Source organism: Aquarana catesbeiana, linkage group LG12 (assembly GCF_042186555.1).
Source record: "Aquarana catesbeiana isolate 2022-GZ linkage group LG12, ASM4218655v1, whole genome shotgun sequence".
Taxonomy (NCBI): Eukaryota; Metazoa; Chordata; class Amphibia; order Anura; family Ranidae; genus Aquarana; species Aquarana catesbeiana.
In genome coordinates this window covers 19,983,726-20,004,853 of record NC_133335.1, presented here as the reverse complement: position 1 = coordinate 20,004,853, position 21,128 = coordinate 19,983,726, and the positions used below count along the sequence as shown (strand labels likewise).

Here is a 21,128-nt window from a genome sequence, read left to right as displayed (position 1 = left end):
AGCTTGAAAAGTTTACATAGTAGAGTGGAAGCATTCCACGCCAAGGTATAATGGAAAATGTAATACTTACCTTTCCTGTTGCCTATCCATGGCAGCATACACATGGTTGCCCACAACCAACCCACAGGACCACTTTAACTCTATAAAAGAAAGAGTTGCCTCCCCCACGTCATTCTTGTAACTAGTCTCAAAAAAATGCAGATTAGATAAAGGGAGGGCATATACTGCCATGGATAGGCACCAGGAAAGGAGAATTACAGAAAGGTAAGTATTCCATTTTCCTGGTGCTTCCATGGCAGCATACACATTGTAAATAATATGCTCATAGGGAGGGTTGCTGCAAAAGATATAGTTTATTTGGGGTTACAAAATTGTAAAGTTTTTTTTTTTTTTTTCCCCCAAAATCACAAGAAGTTAGGGCGGATGGATCCAGGCTATAATGGGTCATGAAGGTGGTAAATGAAGACCAACTTGCCACCCGACAAACTGTTTCCCGAGAGACTTGTGCTAAAGCCGACCAGGAAGAGGCTATCCCCCGAGTCGAGTGCGCATTGATTGCCCCTGGAACTGGAAGACCACTTGCTCAATAAGCCTTTTGAATCGGATGTACTTGTACAATCCAGCTTCCTTTAGTTCTTTTGGCTCCTGCCAACCCTTTCCTAACTCCATTTAGAATAACAAATAATCTTTCTGCAAAGACCAACGCCTGTGTTAGCTTGATGTACCGACAAAGCGTCCTTGCAACGTCTAGTTCATGTAATCTTCACGTAGCTGGGTCTTCTTAAAAAGCTGGGAGCACCCATTCCTGGTTAAAATGGTAGACAGTCGGAACCTTGGGTATGAACTCATGAATCGGCTGTAGAACGACCCTCTCCGGGAAGAATGTAATGTACGGATCTTGAGCTCCCAAGGCTTGGATCTCCGAAATCCTACAGCTGGAGGTGACAACTACTAGAAAAGCAGCCTTCAAAGAACCCACCAGTCTCCTCCACTGCAAGGCCTGTAACCAGGGCTGGACTGGGAAGCATACCATCACATTTTGGACAATTTCATGCTTCCGACTTTGTGGGAACAGTTTGGGGATGGTCCCTTCCTGTTCCAACATGACTACGCACCAGTGCAAAAAGCCATAAAGTCCATAAAGACATGGATGAGCGAGTCCTGCACGGAGTCCTGACCTCAACCCGATAGAACACCTTTGGGAGGAATTAGAGCGGTAACTGCGAGCCAATCCTTCTCGTCCAACATCAGTGCATGACCCCACAAATGCTCTTCTGGAAAAATGGTCAAACATTCCCATAGACACACTCCTAAACCTTGTGGACAGCCTTCCAGAAGAGTTGAAGCTGTTATAGCTGCAAAGGGTGGGCCAACTCAATATTGGATCATACGGACTAAGACTGGGATGCCATTAAACTTCATCACACACACACCTCCCACCCAGGAACTGCACAGCAATTGAACACCCTGCTGGCGGGACATGGGTGTGGGTCTGAAACATTTCCCACTACCCTGTTCCCCCCTCAGAGGGTTCAGGTACTGCACCAACACCTGGGACCACAAGGCAGTTCTAAGCCCCTTTTTCTTTTTTTTTTTTTTTTTAACCAGCCTGGTTAAGTCATCTTATATTGTTGTATGAATATCACATAACGATATTTTAATTTGTGGAAATCATGGACCACATTTTATTTACTATGATATATTCAACTGAATCTTGATGTTTAGAGGTCTGGTTGCTGAGCTCCAAATCAGATTTGTTCTCTAGCACAGGGGTTTAGCAGCCAGCCGGAGGCTGAACAATGATTTTGGAGTTGGAGGTTCGAATCTAGGGTCATCTCTGAGTTTGTAGGAGTCACTAATCCCATTTCACTTACTAATCTTGGTTTACTCAAGTGCTGTCCAGCAGACTGGCTGGCTCTGGGTTTGAGTGAACAGCTCCCCTTACCCAAAAGTGTTTTTTTTACAACTGCAGGTTCAAATCCTGATTCGGCTTTAGGAACGTGTGAGGACAATTTTACTCCTGAAGTAGAAGAATTAGCACAAGTTGCCGAGCGGAGGCCAAAAGATTGGATGATTGTGTTGACCCAGGGGGCTGTAGACCTGAGTTCAACTCACATGAGCTACTAAACAGAGGTGAATAGCTATATATTGAGGCTTGATGTTCCAAATGCTTTCTGCTAAACCCCTGAGCCTAAATAAAAAAAATATATATTCTAAGACCCACCTTGCTAAGACATCTCGTCATAAATGTAACCATAGACCAAATTAACTTTCAAGATCCTATGATGCCTATGGGCAGGCTTGATCTACCAGGGGCTAGCTGCAAAAACTTTAAGCCAGAGCCCAAATAAACAGAAATAAACTATTCTAAGTCCCAGTTTTTACTGGGTAAGACAGGTTGTGTTATAAAAGTTTTTTTTTTTTTTCATGTATGTTACAGACCCTAGACCAAATGAACATCCAAGGATCCTCTGGGGCTGGCTCAAGGATTTAGAAACTAGCTTATGACTGGGGGAAGATTTTGGAGTTGCAGGTTTGAATTTTGGTTAATCTATTTTCATTTTTAGAGATAACTGCTCGCATTTCATTTACTAAGTCTTGATTTAGTGAGCTGCCATCTGAAGGGCTGGTTGGCTCAGGAGTTTAGTAGACAGCCCATGAGCCAGCAGAAGTTTTGGAATTGCAGGTTCAAATCCTGATTCATTTATTGGAGTGTGTGATGACATTTTACTGCAGAAATAGTAGAATGAACACCTTCATTAGTGAGCGGAGGCGAGTAGCTCAGTGGATGAGAGTGTTGACCCAGGGCGCCGTAGACCCAAGTTCAAATCCATGAAAGCACTGCAGACCCCCAGGGCAGTTCCGTGAAAGTGCTGTAGTCTCTAAGGGCACATACAAGGAAGCACAGCAGATTTCAAGCTCAAATCCCTGAGTGAAAGCTTGGAGGCCATGGACAACCCACCAGTCTGCTCCAGTCCCAGGCCCCCACAGGCCTGTAACATGTGTGGGCATCACATTAGGTTGTGGGCACCCTGCCTCTTCGGTCCACGGTCTGTGAAATTGCTGCAACATATATAATTAGAATGGGCTGTCTTACCAGAGTGGCCCATTCCAAAAGCAGGGACTTAGGTTTTTATTGCCTCACCCCCGAGTACTACACATTACCTGAACCACCTGCTAGTGGGACAGGGTAGTGAGTCTGAAACAATTTCTCACTACCCTGTTCCACCAGCAGGGGGCTCAAGTCCTGTGTAGTACCCAGGACTGAGAAGCAGCAGGCTGACTCAGGGATTTGAACTCAGGTCTCCAGCAGACTAATCACAGCTCTTACCCACTGAGCTATCACTGCTTCACACCAACCTTTCTACTCGTCCTCCTATTTCTGGACTACACCCAATATATCTAACCAGAACCCTAAGGCTCACTCTTCAAAATAGAAGAAAAATACTCTTAAGTGCCACCTGGTAAAAGAAAGGAAAAAAAAGTCCCACCGAGTGAAATATATTATTTTAGGTGGAACATTTTTCCTCAGAGTTTTACTAGTTAAAATAGATTTTTTTTTTTTTTAAAACTCTAACCAGCTATAATAGAGGGAACATATTTTAAGTCCCAATAGCAAAAATAGATGAAAAATATTATCTTAGTCTCACTTTTGGATGGAACCGTCTCCAGCAGGACAAATCACTCTATGAAGTTGTTATATTTATATCACAGGAAGTCTATTTCAGCTTTTGAAGTAGGGAAGAGAAGTTATAGAATAGAATGCTCAGTAGATAATGCACAGCTGGTTATCAGCCAGCAGAGTGCGCTGTTGTACCATCTTCATAGACACACCTAGTGTACTATTCTCCTGGCACAAAGTATTGTGACATTAATGATCCTTCTTCTTTTTGGGCAGAGGAGGGAGGAGAGTCTGCTGCCCACAAAGTTCTACAAAGAAAGAATATTAAAAAAAAAAAAAAAAAAAAACGTGCTGGAAGGAATACACAGCCGGACTTTCTGACCGTCTTTCTGCATGTGCGGTTTACCTGGCTGCCTCTGGTAGGTTCCGGATCCCGAACAAGCATGTAGGTTAGAAAGTCAGCCTAAAATCAGAACCTAAACCAGACAACATTGGACCAAAAGGCGCAGCTTATTTCCCTTCCCGATCCTAGATTTCACAGAGCTCCCCACACACAGACGGGCTTGGCTTTCTGAAACCTGCGCTTTGTAACCTTCTCTTTCTAAGCTACCTTTATTCCCAAATGAGATTCAAATCTCTAAAGCAAGTGACCAAATCTGCACCAGCAGCATGATAAATAGAGACTTCTGTATATGAGAGACCAGAAAGGAATCTGTATTGGGTGAGAATGCATCATCCAAGTTACAAATAGGTCAAGAAATGAGGTTCCCGTTACCAACAAAAGGGAATGCATTGAAGTGTATGTAAAGCCAAAATGTTTTAGTTTTGCATGGAGTGTTGGAAGCACACTGAAGGTTATAGAACCACTTTAACTTTTTATCAGAGTATACCTTTTGTGTTCTGTAAATGCAGATCACAGAGCTCACGCAATAGAGGAAATCCAGACAGCCGCACTGTCAGGGCTGGGCTCAGCCCTTCCTTCTCTTCACTAACTGCCAGCTCCCATCTCTCTCCACAGTTACTCAGCTGTTGATGATATCCTGCTTGTCAGTCCTGCCTACTTAAGCCGTCCAAGTCCTCAGGAGCTCTGCCTTCGCCTTGGCCACATCACAGAAACTATCTCCTACGATCCTGTTCAAGACTGGCTTTGCTGACATCCCTTCTGGCTCCAGATCCTGCTTGCTGATCCCTGACTTCTGGCTTGGCTGTCTATCCATTCCGGTTACTGAACTGGCTATGTTTTGACTACGGTTGTTCTTTTTACTTTTATTATTAAACAAGTGTGTTTTAACTGTACTTCTGTCTCGGCCAGATTTCATGGTTTCTGACACGCACTCCAGTGAAAAATGTCTTTATTGAATAAAACCAGTCCATATACCACAATCAAGGATAGTGGATGAATCATCTGACGCGTTTCACACCCCTTACTGGTGCTTAGTCATAGCTTGGTTCAACCCATCAGATCATCACTCTACAATTGTCACGTAACCATCAATACAAATCTCAGACACTTTTGTAAGAACTAAACTTTTTTTTTTTTTTGTTTTTAATTAAAAAAAAAACTTACAGAACACACAACTGACCACCATTTCTCATTGCTTGGCTTCTACGGAAAGCAGAGGCACTTGACAACCGGCTTCCTGTCTTGTCTGGAAATGGCTCACACTACCCAGACACAGAGATCACAAGAAATCATCATTGACATCGTCGTCGTCATCGTCATCATCATCCCTTGCCAGAGCTTCGATATTGTGAGTGATGTCTGTGATCATGCGGTTGAAGGAGTGGGAGGGCGAGCTCGGCGAGCAGCTGTCGTAGTTCCGCACCGCCGAGGCCGACGTGTTGCTCATGCTGCGCTTAATCCTCCCGAAACTGTCTGTCAGGATCCCTCCATCCCTTATCCCGATGCTCTCCAGGAAACCTTCGAAGTAGCCGATGTCCATGTCAGGGATGAAAGGCCTGAGGCCTGGGAAGACACAACAATCACTAATGTCAGGTCAGTCTAACACCTCCTCTTATCTGGGGGGAGAAGAATGAAATGAACAGGTCCATAAATCTCACCAGATCTTAACTTTGGAGGCCAACAAGAGTAATCAGATTTGATTCAACTGCCCACAGGCATGTCTGTTAGGAATTTGTCTTATGAATAAGTGCATTCGGGTCATCTCTTAAAGTGATTATACAGTGGAACCTCGGATTACGAGCATAATCCGTTCCAGGAGTATGCTCGTAATCCAATGTACATATCAAAGCGAGTTTTCCCATTGAAGTCAATGGAAATGAAAATAGTTAGTTACGCATTGACTTCAATGGGATGCAATACCGCATGCGGCCAGAGGTGGGGGGGCACCGGAGAGCCTTGGAAACGGCCGAAAAGGCCCGAGGGCACTTCGGCTGACCTCGGCAAACCTCGGAAAAGACTTCCTACCCGAGATTTGCGGAGGTCAGCCGTGCTGTACTCGGGCCTTTCCGGGCATTTCCGAATGTGACGTTCGGCTCTGCTCGGCTCCGGCGCCCCCCTACCTCAGGCCAAAAGCGGTACTGCACACCGCTTTGGCCTCAATCGTGCTCGTTTTGTGAGACAACACTCACAAACCAAGTTACGACTTTTAAAAATACAGTGCAAAACCCTCGTTAACCGCATTACTCACAATCTGAGGTTCCACTGTAAATGCAAACATTTTTTCTTTTCATTTTTAAAAACAAAACAGGTTTATACTTCCCTGCTCTGTGCAATGGAATTACACAGGGCAGCCCTGAACTTCTTCTTCTTGGGTCCCCCACCAGCATTCCTAGTGTCTCCTTTCTGGCAAGTGGCCCCATAGGAAGCAGCTCAATGGAAATCACGGGGTACGATTTGACATGCGACTTTGCAGTCCCAAGTCACAGGACAAGTTGCACAAGTGGAAACAGAGCCTGAAAGCGTCTATAATGTTATGAAGAACAGAAGAACAGCAAAGGCAAAGCTAATTACATATTACAGCTCTGATTCGTACCAAGCAGAAGAAATTTTCTGTTTTCTCCGTAGAGATGCAGCAGTTCCCGGCAGTAGTCCTTCACATCCATCCCAAGGCGATATTCCCGCAGGAGACACGCAAAGCGATAGATCTCCACAGGGGCAAGCTTGTTTCTCAACTAGAAAGATAAAATTTCCAAAAATGATTTTACAGTAATGGACAGAACCACCCGTCCTCATAGAGCCCCCCCCCCCCCCTTGCCCTGCAGCTGCTGGCCAATGAAAACCTGCCTGCAGTCCCCCACCAGTAGTAGAAAAGTAATGCTTGACTGTGGCCCAATATCAATTTGAAGTTCCAGTTTTGCTTAATAAAAATGTAAAGAGTTAGAAAAAAAAAATGTGAACATCTCTGGTGTTAGAATCCTGCCTGCTTCTGTTCTGACCATCTTGCATGAGTTGGACCGGATTTTGCACCCTCCTGTACTAGTAAATAACCCCCCCCCCCTCCTGTACTAGTAAATAACCCCCCCCCAGTGTGTACAGCAGGGGGGACAAGATATTTCCTGGGTATAAAAGGCACACCTGGGGGAGATTTACTGGAACATTTACTGGAGAGTGCAAAATCCTGGTGCAGCGCCGCAAAGAAACCAATCAGCTTCCAGGTTTTAGGCTCCCTTCACACCAATGTGTATTTTCTTGCTTTTTGCAGAAACGCAGGACATTTTTCTTAACATGGGTTTCCTATGGAATACGTTCACATTAATGCATTTTTGTGCCCCTCTGTTTTTGGAAAGGGTCAGAGATGGTGTATTTTTTTTTTTTTTGGTTCAATAGACTTCAATGTAGAAGCTGCGGAAAAGCATGTAGTGCACTCTTGCCGCGATTTGCATTCTAAAATTTGCTCAACAACAAATCCCCCCCCCAAAAAAAAGCATATTAAAAAAAAACACAGAAAGCACAACAAAAAGCACTGGAGAAATGCTAAAAAGCAAACTGCATAGGTGTGAATGGAGCCTTAGCCCCTTTTCACACTGACTGCGACTTTGAAATTGCGCTATTCAGCACGATTTCAAGGCCACAGGGCACTGCCATTTCATCTGTGGCTTGCTGACATCTGTGCGATTTCATGCACGGATGTCAAAGCAAGTCGCACATGAAATCACAAAAATAGTGCAGAAACTATTTTTGAAATCGCACCTATTAAAAGGAGAAGTGCAGTTCGTTTTGCACTCCTGTGACCCGTTTTAAGCAGAGAGCGGGGCTGAAGTTTGCTTTCTGCTGACATCACAGAATTTGGTCCAGGCACCGCGTCATCCCGACAATAAAGTTTGGATCCACCAGCTGCCTGGACTTACACCCAACTCTCAGCGAGCCTGAGCCGCCCCCTTCACAGCCCAGCGCTCCAACGAGGGAGAAGAGCAGAGAGCTGTGACTTACAGTCTGCAGCTCTCTGCTCGGGGAGCTCTGAATACCGAGCGATCGGCGGTGTACGGTCGCTCGGTTCTCAGTGCAGAGGCGCCAGGGGACAGATGCAGCATCCACCAAGGCAAGTATGATTCTAAACCCCCCCCCCCCCAAAAAAAAAACTTTACTTCTCTTTTAGGACTGTGCCATAGAAAGACATTAGATGCAACTTCAGGTGCGACTTGCAAACCTGAAGTCGCACCGGTGTGAACGGGGGCTTTTTGTCAAAGCTTCATTGAGCAAGCTGAAGTTGGATACCATGCACAGCTGCACCAGATTCTGTGTGCTTCAGCTTTAGGAGTTCTCCCCCCATTGTCTCCAATGTGGCAGCCAGTTAAAAATCTGCAATTCAGATATCAGGAGAAGTGACACAGAACAGACACAACACAAACATTCCAAATAGATTTGTGATGTTATCATATCCCAGTTATTTTACAGGCTTTTATTTTTATTTTTTGTCTAGACTTATCCATCTCCCCCTCTACATAAAAGATAAAGCTTTGTATCCTCACAGTGATCATGTAATCCTGCAGCTGCTCCAGGGGCACTCCGCTCTGATCGCCATCACTGGCGCCCGATGCCAAACTCTGCTCAGACATGGCGAACGAAGGAGACGACTCCCCGCTGTAATGCGCTTCAAATGTGTCGTGAGAGCCATTACTGAGAGGAGGGAGATGACAATTGTAATGGTCAGAACTTATGAGTTCCTCCTACATAAAGTCTAAGTATGCTTCTACATTATTAAGTACTAATCACAGTACAAGTGCCAGGCTTTATTGGAATGGAGTAAAACCAATGGATTACCTTTACCACATAGAAAGATTTGTTCTCATTACCTGAGCAGGCGCAGCGTTTACTCCCAATACTTGTATATAGACATAAGGGGAAAACGTCAGGGCAGAGCTAAAGATGGGGGGGGGGGGTTGTCTATGTTCTTCAAGTCATTCTACTACAGATCCCACTTCCCTCATCTACATTACACTATTGCACTTTCCCTTTGTGGCATTATGTGAGTGCTTGCATAAAGCCTAGTACACACGGGTCGAAATGTTGGGCGATATTTGGCCCGTGTGTACTGCAACCGGTCCGACAGAAGCTGGTCGACAAAAGTCTGACGATCAGCCAATGGCTGAGATCGCTGACCAGAGTGTTTTACCGCAGGTGGGGGTGGGGTGGGGGGGTGTATCCCGCTGTCAGGACACAATAGCTCAGCAGGGGAGATCGCTGTACTAACATCAGATAGTTAATTCAGTTTTCTGTCAGTTTTTTGGGGGGGGCAGCTTTTTTTTTTTTTTTTGCCCGTTTTTTTTCTTCTTTAGAGTCTAGGACTAGGCAGCTATAATGCTTTTTAACTTAAAGGTACTCTTACCTTTTGAAAAGACTAATTAAAGTGGTTGTAAACCCTCCCTAGTGACTTTTAACTATGGGTAAGTCTAGAATAAGGCTTACCTATAGGTAGTGGAAATATCTCCTAAAACGTGCGCCGTTTAGGAGATATTTCACTTGTAGTGCGCCGATGATGTAATTGGCGCATGGGCTGTGAAGAAAAAGACCTCTGTGCCGTTTCTTCCTCCAGCGTGTGCCGTTACTGATATGCGCGGGTGTGACATCACTTGGCTCTGGCCAGTCACAGAACCGGAGTCCGCGGCCCCCCCCCGGAAGGAAGAGGGGCAAAGATGGACGCAGCCTGCACAGGCGACAGCGATGGATTCGTTTTGCAGGTAAGTGTGAAATAATGGGCTAGTATGCGATGCATACTAGCCTATTATGCTTTTGATTTGCAGGGAGCAAAAGAAGAAGAAAAAAACCCATCAGGGTTTACTTCCTCTTTAAAAAAGGGCTATTGAGTGTCTCTGAATGTATGCTTTGCATGTCCAAACTTTACCGCTGGCCAAAATGTATGTTGATCACTTGCCAGATACAGTATATGCTCTCTACAATAATGCGTGTCTTCTTATATTTTATGTTGGAAATTAAAAAAAAAAAAAAAGGGCTATTGCTTATATCAGGGATATGCAATTAGCGCACCTCCAGCTGTTGCAAAACTACAAGTCCCATCATGCCTCCACCTCTGGGTGTCGCGCTTGTGGCTGTCAGAGTCTTGCTATGCCTCATGGGAGTTGTAGTTCTGAAACAGCTGGAGGTCCACTAATTGCATATCCCTTGTCTTATATTATTATAGGGCAGTGATGATGAACCTTGGCACTCCAGATGTTTTGGAACTACATTTCCCATGATGCTCATTTACTCCGCAGTGTGGTTGAGCATCATGGGAAATGTAGTTCCAAAAACCTCTGGGGTGCCAAGGTTCCCCATCACTGTTATAGTGCCTCAGATATGAACTGTCTGGGTTGCTCTCTCTCCCAGTCACACTCAGATTTCCATCACAAGTTGCCATTGGTCCCACTCCCTCCCGGATCTTCCTATTGGCCGGTAACAGTAAAGGAAAACGATATTCTGGACACAAATTTCTAGATCATCATCAGGCAGATGGGAGTTGCCTTGCTAACAATACCCACCGCTCATCTCAATGGCTTCTTCAGCTTAACAGAGAGGTAAATATTGCCCAGAATTGAAACCGGAATGAGTGATCCAGTCATCATAGTTCAACTACCGTAATGTAGTGAATCCTACAGGGGCCTTACCTACCGTCTACAGCTGACTACCAACAGCATTCCACCTTCCACAGTTTCCCCATAGCAGCCAATTAGATGCACCGTCAGTATTCAGGAGCCCGCTCTGGCATTTCCAGGTAGGACAGAAAATGAACAATGCTTACAAATGCAATATAAATAATAACCTCCTTTTCCCTGGAATCCATATCCAGCTTGCCAACAGTGACAAGTCTATCAAAACAGGGACAGTTCTGTATGGCATAACTTAAAGTGATCTTACAAAGAGCTGCAGCAGCTGTAGTCTGCATCATAGGAGAATGTCCCATCTGTGTGTGAGCTGTCACCTGAAATAGAGAGTGAAAGCAAAGTCATATATAAACATAGGTGTAAGGCCTAGAATATATCCAGAATACTCTATATCACGTGTGTCAAACACAAGGCCCCACGGGGCCGAGTCCAGCCCACAAGGCCATTTCATGTGGCCCTTGCACCTCTCCTGCAGCTGCGGTACCCCTCCTTGTCTCTGCTCCTACCTTGTCCCATTAGACGGCAGAAGAGAGGAGGACAGAACTCCTCCGCCAGATCCTGCACTTCTCCGTGCAGACGCAGAGAGGCTCATCTCTTCCCCTCCCTGTCTCAGCCGTTGGCTGCAGAGAGGAGGGCACAACTCCTGCTCTCTGTGCAGCTGCGGCACCCTCTTGTCTCCACCTCCCCTCGTCTCGGCATTCAGCGAGCTCCAGCAGCTGACGTCAGCCCTCTATTGGTCCTCCTCCAGACCCTGCACTTTTTGCTTCCCAGCTTCTCAGCAGCATCACAAGGTAAGCGAGTGTGCATTGTAATGTAAAGGAGGGTGGAGGTATCTTGACTTCTGACAGTAAGGGGGAATAGGGTGCTCTGGACATTAGAGTATATTGATTGGTTAGTGCAAAAGTTATAGCGTCTACAAAATGGGATATTTTTTTGGCATATTTTATCAGCGATTTATAGCAGGACTTTGCGCCGGACAAATCGGACACTAAGTGACACTTTTTGGGGACCAGAGACACGAATACAGTGATCAGTGCTAAAAAAAAAAAAAAAAAAAACGCACTCTCACTGTACTAATGACACTGGCAGGGAAGGGGTTAATATCAGGGGCGATCAAAGGGTTAAGTATGCTCCTAGGGAGTGCTTTATAACTGTGTGGGGGGGGTGGCTTAACTGGAGGAAGACAGAGAGAGAAATCCTTGTTCCCGATTAGCAGGAACACAAGATCTCTCACTTCCTCTCTGACAGAACACCAGTCTGCCTTGTTTACATAGGCAGACCTGCGAGCGATGGGCGGGTCCAATCACAGCGGGAGCGGGTCGCCGGCGGCGCACGCTACAGGCCCCCTGAAGAGGAAACGACGTACAGGTACGTTGTTTCGCACAGCCGGGCCACCCTGCTACAGTAAATGTCCGGAAGCGGTTAATACGAGAACACCTCTCTCTATGCCACTTGAAAAGGAGGGTCGCACACCGCTGGCATCCACCACAAGAAACTTTATTGGGCACTGCTCAGACAGAACACTATGGCAGAACCATGTTCAGTCTTCAATAACGTTTCTTGTGGTTGATACCACCCTCCTATTCAGACTTGCATCATCTACTACAGCGGTGTGAGTGGGCTCTGCACCCACCCTTCACAGTTTAACTCTTTAGTTATTACTAAAAACAGTAATAATTGAGTGCAGAGGCAATCGTTTTACATGATAAAGAGTAGATGCATTTATATAGTCTTACAGATACAACCGACCCTTGGAGGGCAACCATAGTTCTGAAGCGGCCGGTGTGAATGGGGTTTGACACCCCTGCCCTATACGATCTCTCTGTAGCACACTACCTCAGAAAGGGGAGTCCCTCCGATAAAACACACTGGGGTTGATTTACTATAACTAGAGGGCACAAAATCTGGTGCTGCTGTGCATAGAAACCAGTCAGCTTCTAACTCCCCCCCCCCCCCCTAAAGTGTCCTTGCAGCGCTGTTCAGGTGGATCCACACACTGTGATGTCACAGCAGCCTACATTACTGAATTTCAAAATCAAGTTTGATTTGATTACAGATCAAACTACCATGCTTGTTCACAAGATGTGCATAAGGAGGGGAGGTAAAAAGGAGCCCTAAGGACCCCTACTGTGTGTTTTAATGCGTATAAATAAATGCCTGGAGCTGCAGCACGGTGAGCGGCTCCTATTGCCTTGTGTATAGCCTGTGTGCACAGGCTTGAGCAATAAATGCAGGCTTGTAGTACACAGAGGCACATCTGCACATTGTTAGCACGAGCAGAATACAGTAACTGCATACAGTGAGGGGAAAAAAAAAGTATTTGACCCCCTGCTGATTTTGTACGGTTTGCCCACTGACAAAGAAATGATCAGTCTATAATTTTAATGGTAGGTTTATTTTAACAGTGAGAGACAGAATAACAACAAAAATATTCAGAAAAACGCATTTCAAAAGAGTTATAAATTGATTTGCATTTTAATGAGTAAAATAAGTATTTGACCCCTTTGCAAAACATGACTTAGTACTTGGTGGCAAAACCCTTGTTGGCAATCACAGAGGTCAGACGTTTCTTGTAGTTGGCCACCAGGTTTGCACACATCTCAGGAGGGATTTTGTTCCCACTCCTCTTTGCAGATCCTCTCCAAGTCATTAAGGTTTTGAGGCTTATGTTTGGTAACTCGAACCTCCAGCTCCCTCCACATATTTTCTATGAGATTAAGATCTGAAGACTGGCTAGGCCACTCCAGGACCTTAATGTACTTCTTCTTAAGCCACTCCTTTGTTGCCATGGCCGTGTGTTTTGTCATGCTGGAATACCCATCCACAATCCATTTTCAATGCCTTAGCAGAGGGAAGGAGGTTCTCACCCAAGATTTGATGGTACATGACCCCGTCCATCGTCCCTTTGATGCGGTAAAGTTGTCCTGTCCCCTTAGCAGAAAAACACCCCCAAAGCATTATGTTTCTACCTCCATCGTGACGGTGGGGATGGTGTTCTTGGGGTCATAGGCAGCATTCCACCTCCTCCAAACACAGCGTGTTGAGTTGATGCCAAAGAGCTCAATTTTAGTCTCATCTGACCACAACACTTTCACCCAGTTCTTCTCTGAATCATTCAGATGTTCATTAGCAAACTTCAGCTGGACCTGTACATGTGCTTTCTTGAGCAGGGGGAACTTTTGTGCACTGCAGAATTTCAGTCCTTCACGGCGTAGTGTGTTACCAATTGTTTTCTTGGTGACTATGGTCCCAGCTGCCTTGAGATCATTGACAAGATTCTCCCGTGTAGTTCTGGGCTGATTCCTCACCGTTCTCATGATCATTGAAACTCCACGAGGTGAGATCTTGCATGGAGCCCCAGACCGAGGGAAATTGACAGTTATTTTGTGTTTCTTCCATTTGCGAATAATCGCACCAACTGTTGTCACCCTCTCACCAAGCTGCTTGGCGATGGTCTTGTAGCCCATTCCAGCCTTGTGTAGGTCTACAATCTTGTCCCCAACATCCTTAGACAGCTCTTTGGTCTTGGCCATGATGGAGAAATTGGAATCTGATTGATTGCTTCTGTGGACAGGTGTCTTTTATACAGGTAACAAGCTGAGATTAGGAGCACTCCCTTTAAGAAAGTGCTCCTAATCTCAGCTCATTAAATGTATACGAAAAAAAGGGAAAAGAAACTGCGCATAGGTGAAGTGTATAAACAGTCAAAAATATAAAAGCTGCGAATTCCTGTATGCAACACAAACACAATGAAATCAAATTAGAAAAATGGAATCACGCTAAGGAGGGGACTGGTGACCATGCAAATGACCATCAACCCTCCTTATTAGTGAATAAGTGAAAAATTATGTATATAGAGCATGTATAATATAATGAACTACAGATGTAAATTGATAAATAATAAATAAATAGTCCATCAAAAATGCATTACTCATATGCAATAGTGGAAAATAAAAAGTCCATATGTAGACAATATAGATGAATCACCCAGGAGATTACTAAAAATCAATTGAAGTTCTGCTGAATAAAGACAAAGTGCTTGGTCCACCACCACATATAGAGAGACTGGCCGCTTACCAGAAACTCATGACCCCCCAATACAGAGGGTCAGAGTAAGCTGTTTGAACTGTTACTCCGGGCCACAACCGAAAGACCGAAATTTGGCACTGGGATGGGACATCAGGGGCCTTGGTGTGATGATGGAATTGTTCACACTTGCGGGATTTGGGACATCAAGCTCTCACCAGAATGGATGTGATATAAAAATGGAAAAAGCTCCAATAGTGTAAAATCGTTTGGCTTTATTATAAAATCAAAAAAAGAAAACACTCACATGTAGGTATTCAAAGTTAAGCGCCTAGAAAAGAAGTCTGGGGCACCTGGACGACGTAACTCTATTACGAAACGCCTCGTAGGGCGGAGCGACGTGTTCGCGTCACCTCCCACCGCTGCTGTGACACCAGTAGGATGGGCTGTCTGCGAGCTTCCGGCCGGCGCTCCAGACTTCTTTTCTAGGCGCTTAACTTTGAATACCTACATGTGAGTGTTTTCTTTTTTTGATTTTATAATAAAGCCAAACAATTTTACACTATTGGAGCTTTTTCCATTTTTATATCACATCCATTCTGGTGAGAGTTTGATGTCCCAAATCCCGCAAGTGTGAACAACTCCATCATCACACCAAGGCCCCTGATGTCCCATCCCAGTGCCAAATTTTGGTCTTTCGGTGGTGGCCCGGAGTAACAGTTCAAACAGCTTACTCTGACCCTCTGTATTGGGGGGTCATGAGTTTCTGGTAAGCGGCCAGTCTCTCTATATGTGGTGGTGGACCAAGCACTTTGTCTTTATTCAGCAGGACTTCAATTGATTTTTAGTAATCACCTGGGTGATTCATCTATATTGTCTACATATGGACTTTTTATTTTCCACTGTTGCATATGAGTAATGCATTTTTGATGGACTATTTATTTGTTATTTATCAATTTACATCTGTAGTTCATTATATTATACGTGCTCTATGTACATAATTTTTCACTTATTCACTAATAAGGAGGATTGATGGTCATTTGCATGATCACCAGTCCCCTCCCTAGCGCGATTCCATTTTTCTCATTAAATGTATAGAAGACACCTGGGAGCCAGAAATCTTGCTGACTGATAGGGGATCAAATACTTATTTCACTCATTAAAATGCAAATCAATTTATAACTTTTTTGAAATGCGTTTTTTCTGGATATTTTTGTTGTTATTCTGTCTCTCACTGTTAAAATAAACCTCTCAATAAATTTATAGACTGATCGTTTCTTTGTCAGTAGGCAAACGTACAAAATCAGCAGGGGGGCGGGATCAAATACTTTTTCCCCCTCAGTGCCTTGTGCTTGTGTGTGCCTTTCCATGGCTTCTGTTTACCATTAAGTTACCTTTCAATAAAATCTTGTAGCGGCAGTGCCGGCAGTACGATCTGTTCAGAATGTCTCCTATAAACCTGCATGCACAGAACCCAACCAAACTGCAGTGGAATGCAATGCCCCATTTCCACTGAGTGGATCGGTTCGGTACGGTACGCTATTTTGGGTGTTTCCATTATGAAAGCGGCCCATACAACCGAACCGAACCGTTCCATTCAGGGTCCTGCTTCAGATGTGAGGCCATAGAAAATGGAACGGTTCGGTTAGGGCGGAGCTAGGATACATTAAACTGATTGGTGGACGTGTGACGCCATGACGGCATCTTTTCTAAACCCACGTATGGCCCCTGTCGGTCCGACTTGCAGTGGAAACGCTCACCTGAATAGGCCGGACCATTCTAGGCCTTCCAATCCGATCCGACCCGAACCGATCCGCTCGGTGGAAACGAGGCACTAGTGTACCCCAAGACAGAGTAATCTACTAAGATTAATAAATAATAGGACTACATTTCATCAATTTAAAAAGGGCGCTAGTAGTAGTCAAGGTCTTTAAAGTATAAAGACTTTACTAGCACATAGTAAATCGACTGAATGGCTGCAAAAATGACGTATAGAATGAAGATAAACATTAATGTCACCTGCAAAACAAGATCACAGCGTTATGGCGTGTGGGTGTGAATTATGTTCACTTTTTATATTCTCCGTGTCACTTGAGTGAACGCGTTTAGTGTTACGCAGCAAAATGAATCCAGACATTGATAGCCAAAACATTCTACTTTATCTTATTGCTGCGTGTCCAGGATCACTTGGGGCAGATCCCCTCTATAACAAGAGTTGACAATGTGTTCTGTATTACGAATCATAAAATACCCCCCCTCCCCCCACCTTTATACACACACAAATAATCTTACAGCGTGACAGCCAAGGTCTTTCTGGCGGTGATGTATAGTGGTACCCAGCCCGGTCTACACATTCTATGCTCTGGTCTCCGTAGATGATTTGGAAAACTTGGCAGATGAGAGCGCAGGATTCTTCCGCAGCGTCCTGAGAAGATACAGAAAACGGATGACATTTTCACCTTCCAAACACTTCATTAAACACTGACAAGTTCATTCAATACGTGATGCTGTGTGCAGAGGCCAAGTCTACCGTGCACTCACTTTATGTAGAAAAGTTATCGGCTGGCTGGTTATTCGCTACTCTTTGCTACACTGAAAAATATTCATATTGAAAAATGTCTTATAAGCTCAGATTTGAATACATTTGATATCATTTGCATTCCCCCTTGCTAATAATCCCCCCCCCCTCCCGATAAGTTGCCACTGAGGGTGTTTCCAGTATGTCTCCCTCTTCATGGACCAAACGTTTGGAAGTCACTGCTCATGTTTAGGACTCCATTGGCCAAAGGACAATCACTCTCTAGTGTCAATAGGCACCTTTCTCCTAGGCGGGTCATCCTTCTTTCTCCTAGGCGGGTCTTTCTTCTTTCTCCTAGTCGGGTCATCCTGCTTTCTCCTAGGTGGGTCATCCTTCTTTCTCCTAGGTGGGTCATCCTTCTTTCTCCTAGGCGGGTCATCCTTCTTTCTCCTAGGCGGGTCATCCTTCTTTCTCCTAGGTGTGTCATCCTTCTTTCTCCTAGGCGGGTCATCCTTTCTCCTAGGCGGGTCATCCTTCTTTCTCCTAGGCGGGTCATCCTTCTTTCTCCTAGGTGGGTCATCCTTCTTTCTCCTAGGCGGGTCATCCTGCTTTCTCCTAGGTGGGTCATCCTTCTTTCTCCTAGGCGGGTCATCCTGCTTTCTCCTAGGTGGGTCATCCTTCTTTCTCCTAGGCGGGTCATCCTTCTTTCTCCTAGGCGGGTCATCCTGCTTTCTCCTAGGTGGGTCATCCTTCTTTCTCCTAGGCGGGTTATCCTTCTTTCTCCTAGGCGGGTCTTCCTTCTTTCTCCTAGGCGTGTCGTCCTTCTTTCTCCTAGGTGTGTCGTCCTTCTTTCTCCTAGGCGGGTCATCCTTCTTTCTCCTAGGCGGGTCATCCTTTCTCCTAGGCGGGTTGTCCTTCTTTCTCCTAGGCGGGTCATCCTTCTTTCTCCTAGGCGGGTCATCCTTCTTTCTCCTAGGCGGGTCATCCTTCTTTCTCCTAGGCGGGTCATCCTTCTTGGGCCTCATTTACAAAGCCGTAAAACTTTTACCGATGCGAAAAGAGAAAAGTTCCTGCGTAATGATCACTAAGGCTGCTTTCACACTCGTTGGGGGAGTCGGTGGTAAAGCGCCATTTTTAGCGGCGCTTTGCTGTCATTTTAACTGCGCTATTCAGCACTTTTAACCCCCGCTAGCGGCCGAAAAAGGGTTAAAACCGCCCGCAAAGCGCAGCTGATTTCAATGGGCAGGGGCGCTGTACACACCGCTCCTACAGCGCTGCAAAGATGCTGCTTGCAGGACTTTTTTTACCGTCTTGCAAACGTACCGCCCCAGTGTGAAAGCACTCGGGCTTTCACACTGGAGAGACAGGAGAGGCTCTTTACAGGCGCTATTTTTAGCTGTATAGTGCCTGTAAAGCGGCTTAAAATACTTGCGCATACATGCGTTTAAAACACGTAAAGACGCATATGCATACATAATTTATTTATCCCCCCCCCTTTGTTTAGACTTAATTTACGCGCCTACAAATGTGTCTACATGTGTTTATATTTATTTATTTCAGGTACTTATATAGCGCCATCCATTTACGCAGCGCTTTTACATATACATTGTACATTCACATCAGTCCCTACCCTCAAGGAGCTTCCAATCTAAGGTCCCTAACTCACATTCATATACTAGACAGATTTAGACAGGATCCAATTAACCTACCAGCATGTCTTTGCAGTGTGGGAGGAAACCGGAGTACCTGGAGGAAACCCACGCAGGCACAGGGAGAACATGCAAACTCCAGGCAGGTAGTGTCATGGTTGGGATTTGAACCAGCAACACTTCTTACTGCTAGGCGAGAGTGCTACCCACTACACCACTGTGCCACCCATGCGTAAAGTGCATGTTCTTAAAGCAGAGTTCCACACAAAAGTGAAACTTCCACTCATTGTATGTGCAGCTGCTGGCTTTTAATTTTTGCAGCGCTGGGCGGACCTCCGCTTTAAGGCCCGTACACACGATACGAAAATCAGATGGGAAAATTCGTACGAGCTGTCTGCCGATTTTAGGATCGTTAGTACGGTGCTTTCGACAGACGATTTTGCTTTTTCTTGAGACAAAAGCTGGATGTGCAGGCTATAAAATTTTTGTCGGATGTGAACTCGACGTCCGGTTTTCGTTTCATTAGTACAGTTTTCGTACGCAAAAAAACGTAAGAGCAAGACTACGCATGCTCAGAAACGAAAGAATACATACAGTGCTGTGAAAAAGTATTTGACCCCTTCCTGATTTTTTTTTTTTGCATATTTCTCACACTTAAATGGTTCAGATCAAAAAATTTTAAAATTACACAAAGATAAAACGAGTAAATCCAAGACACAGTTTTTAAATTATGATTTCATTTATTAAAGGAAAAAAGCTGTCCAAACCTGCCTGGCCCTACGTGAAAAAGTAACTGCCCCCTCCCATGCTGAATCATGAATGAACTGTGATTAACCACAATTTTTTGGAAAGCGGAGTTAAATATCACTTGCCACACCCAGGCCTGATTACTGCCAGACCTGTTGAATCAAGAAGCCAGGCAGGTTTGGACAGCTGTTTTGCCTTAATAAATGAAACCATCATTTAAAATCTGCATTTTGTATTTACTCAGTTTATCTTTGTGTAATAATAAAATTTGTTTGATGATCTGAGTCATTTAAGTGTGACAAATATGCAAAAAAATAAAAATACTTTTTCACAGCATTGTACAAAACTATTCAACACATTGCGTCACTTGTGACGTTGTATTCTGTCGTACGAAAATTTTGGTATTGTGAGTAACCTCTTCACTTTCGACATAAGACTAGCATGCCACAAAAAAAACGGACGTTCGGTCGTCAAAAAAATCTAAGCGTGTGTATGAGGTTTTAGACACAGATTTTTGGATTCTGGGTTACGGATCTGAAAGCAGCTCATGTTTACACACCTGTGTGAATGGCTCTATTGAAAGCAATGAAGCTGCATTCAGATCCGTAATTAAAAAACACTTGCATGTGCGTTTTTTTTACAGCTGTGTGAATGAAGCTGGATCGAGCCTGCCTGTATTCTACAAGAAACGACTCGGGCATGGGACTACTATAGTCCTACTAGGAATTATTGATATAGTTAATAAAAAGGGAATTCTACTCTCAAATATTTCATGCTGCATGCTGCCCTCCAACCTCATTTCAATACTATCTGAGTCATCCAGAGCATACATTACTGACACCTAAAAAGTCCAGGAAGAGAGAGAGAGAGAAATAAATAGAGCGAGAAAGATAGACACAGAGGGATAGATTTACTAAAATTGGTGCACACGGAATCTGGTGCAGCTGTGCATATTAACCAATCAGCTTCTAGGTTTTATTGTAAAAGCTTAAGTGCCGGTTCACATAGGGGCGACTTGTCAGGCGACCTAGTCGCCTGACAAGTCGCCTCCCGTTCTGTGCTACGGAACCGTTCTAATAGGAGCGACGCAAGTCGCTCCGACTTAGAAAAAGGTTCCTGTACTACTTTGGGGGCGACTTGGGGCGACTTGCATAGACTTCTATACAGAAGTCGTTTTGCAAGTCGCCTCAGAAGTCGTTTGCAGGTCGCCTCGCTGAGGCGACCTGCAAGTCGTGCCGCCCCTGTGTGAACCGGCACTTACTGAACAGCTAACATTAGAAGTTGATTGGTTATTATGCACAGCTGCACCAGATTCTGTGTGCTCCAGTTTTATTAAAACTCCAAAGCAAAAGAGACTCTCTTTCTCATCCCCAAAGAACTGGAGATTCTGTATTTCAAGAGAGCAGGGGGAGAGAGAGAGGGAAGAGAAAAAGAAAATGGGATTTTTTTTTTATATGGTGCTATAGGATACAATGCTGCCTTGATGGAATTTTATTGACTCCGC

General features: G+C 44.7%; 1 protein-coding gene across 3 annotated transcripts in view; it reads right to left on the bottom strand.

The window, feature by feature from the left end:
• Positions 1-4,990: 4,990 nt before the first annotated feature.
• CCM2L (CCM2 like scaffold protein) overlaps positions 4,991-21,128 on the bottom strand; it is a 75,139-nt gene continuing 59,001 nt past the window's right edge. Inside the window, exons 6-10 of one of the 3 annotated variants that reach the window (XM_073607336.1) lie at positions 17,003-17,135; positions 10,938-11,001; positions 8,555-8,702; positions 6,619-6,757; positions 4,991-5,588 (exon numbers count right to left, since the gene is read on the bottom strand). In XM_073607336.1, coding sequence (XP_073463437.1) covers positions 5,305-5,588; positions 6,619-6,757; positions 8,555-8,702; positions 10,938-11,001; positions 17,003-17,135 — 768 coding nt within the window. In that variant the 3' untranslated portion in view covers positions 4,991-5,304. The remainder of the gene's footprint in view (positions 5,589-6,618; positions 6,758-8,554; positions 8,703-10,937; positions 11,002-17,002; positions 17,136-21,128) is intronic. The other 2 variants (XM_073607335.1, XM_073607337.1) reach the window with 2 other exon arrangements.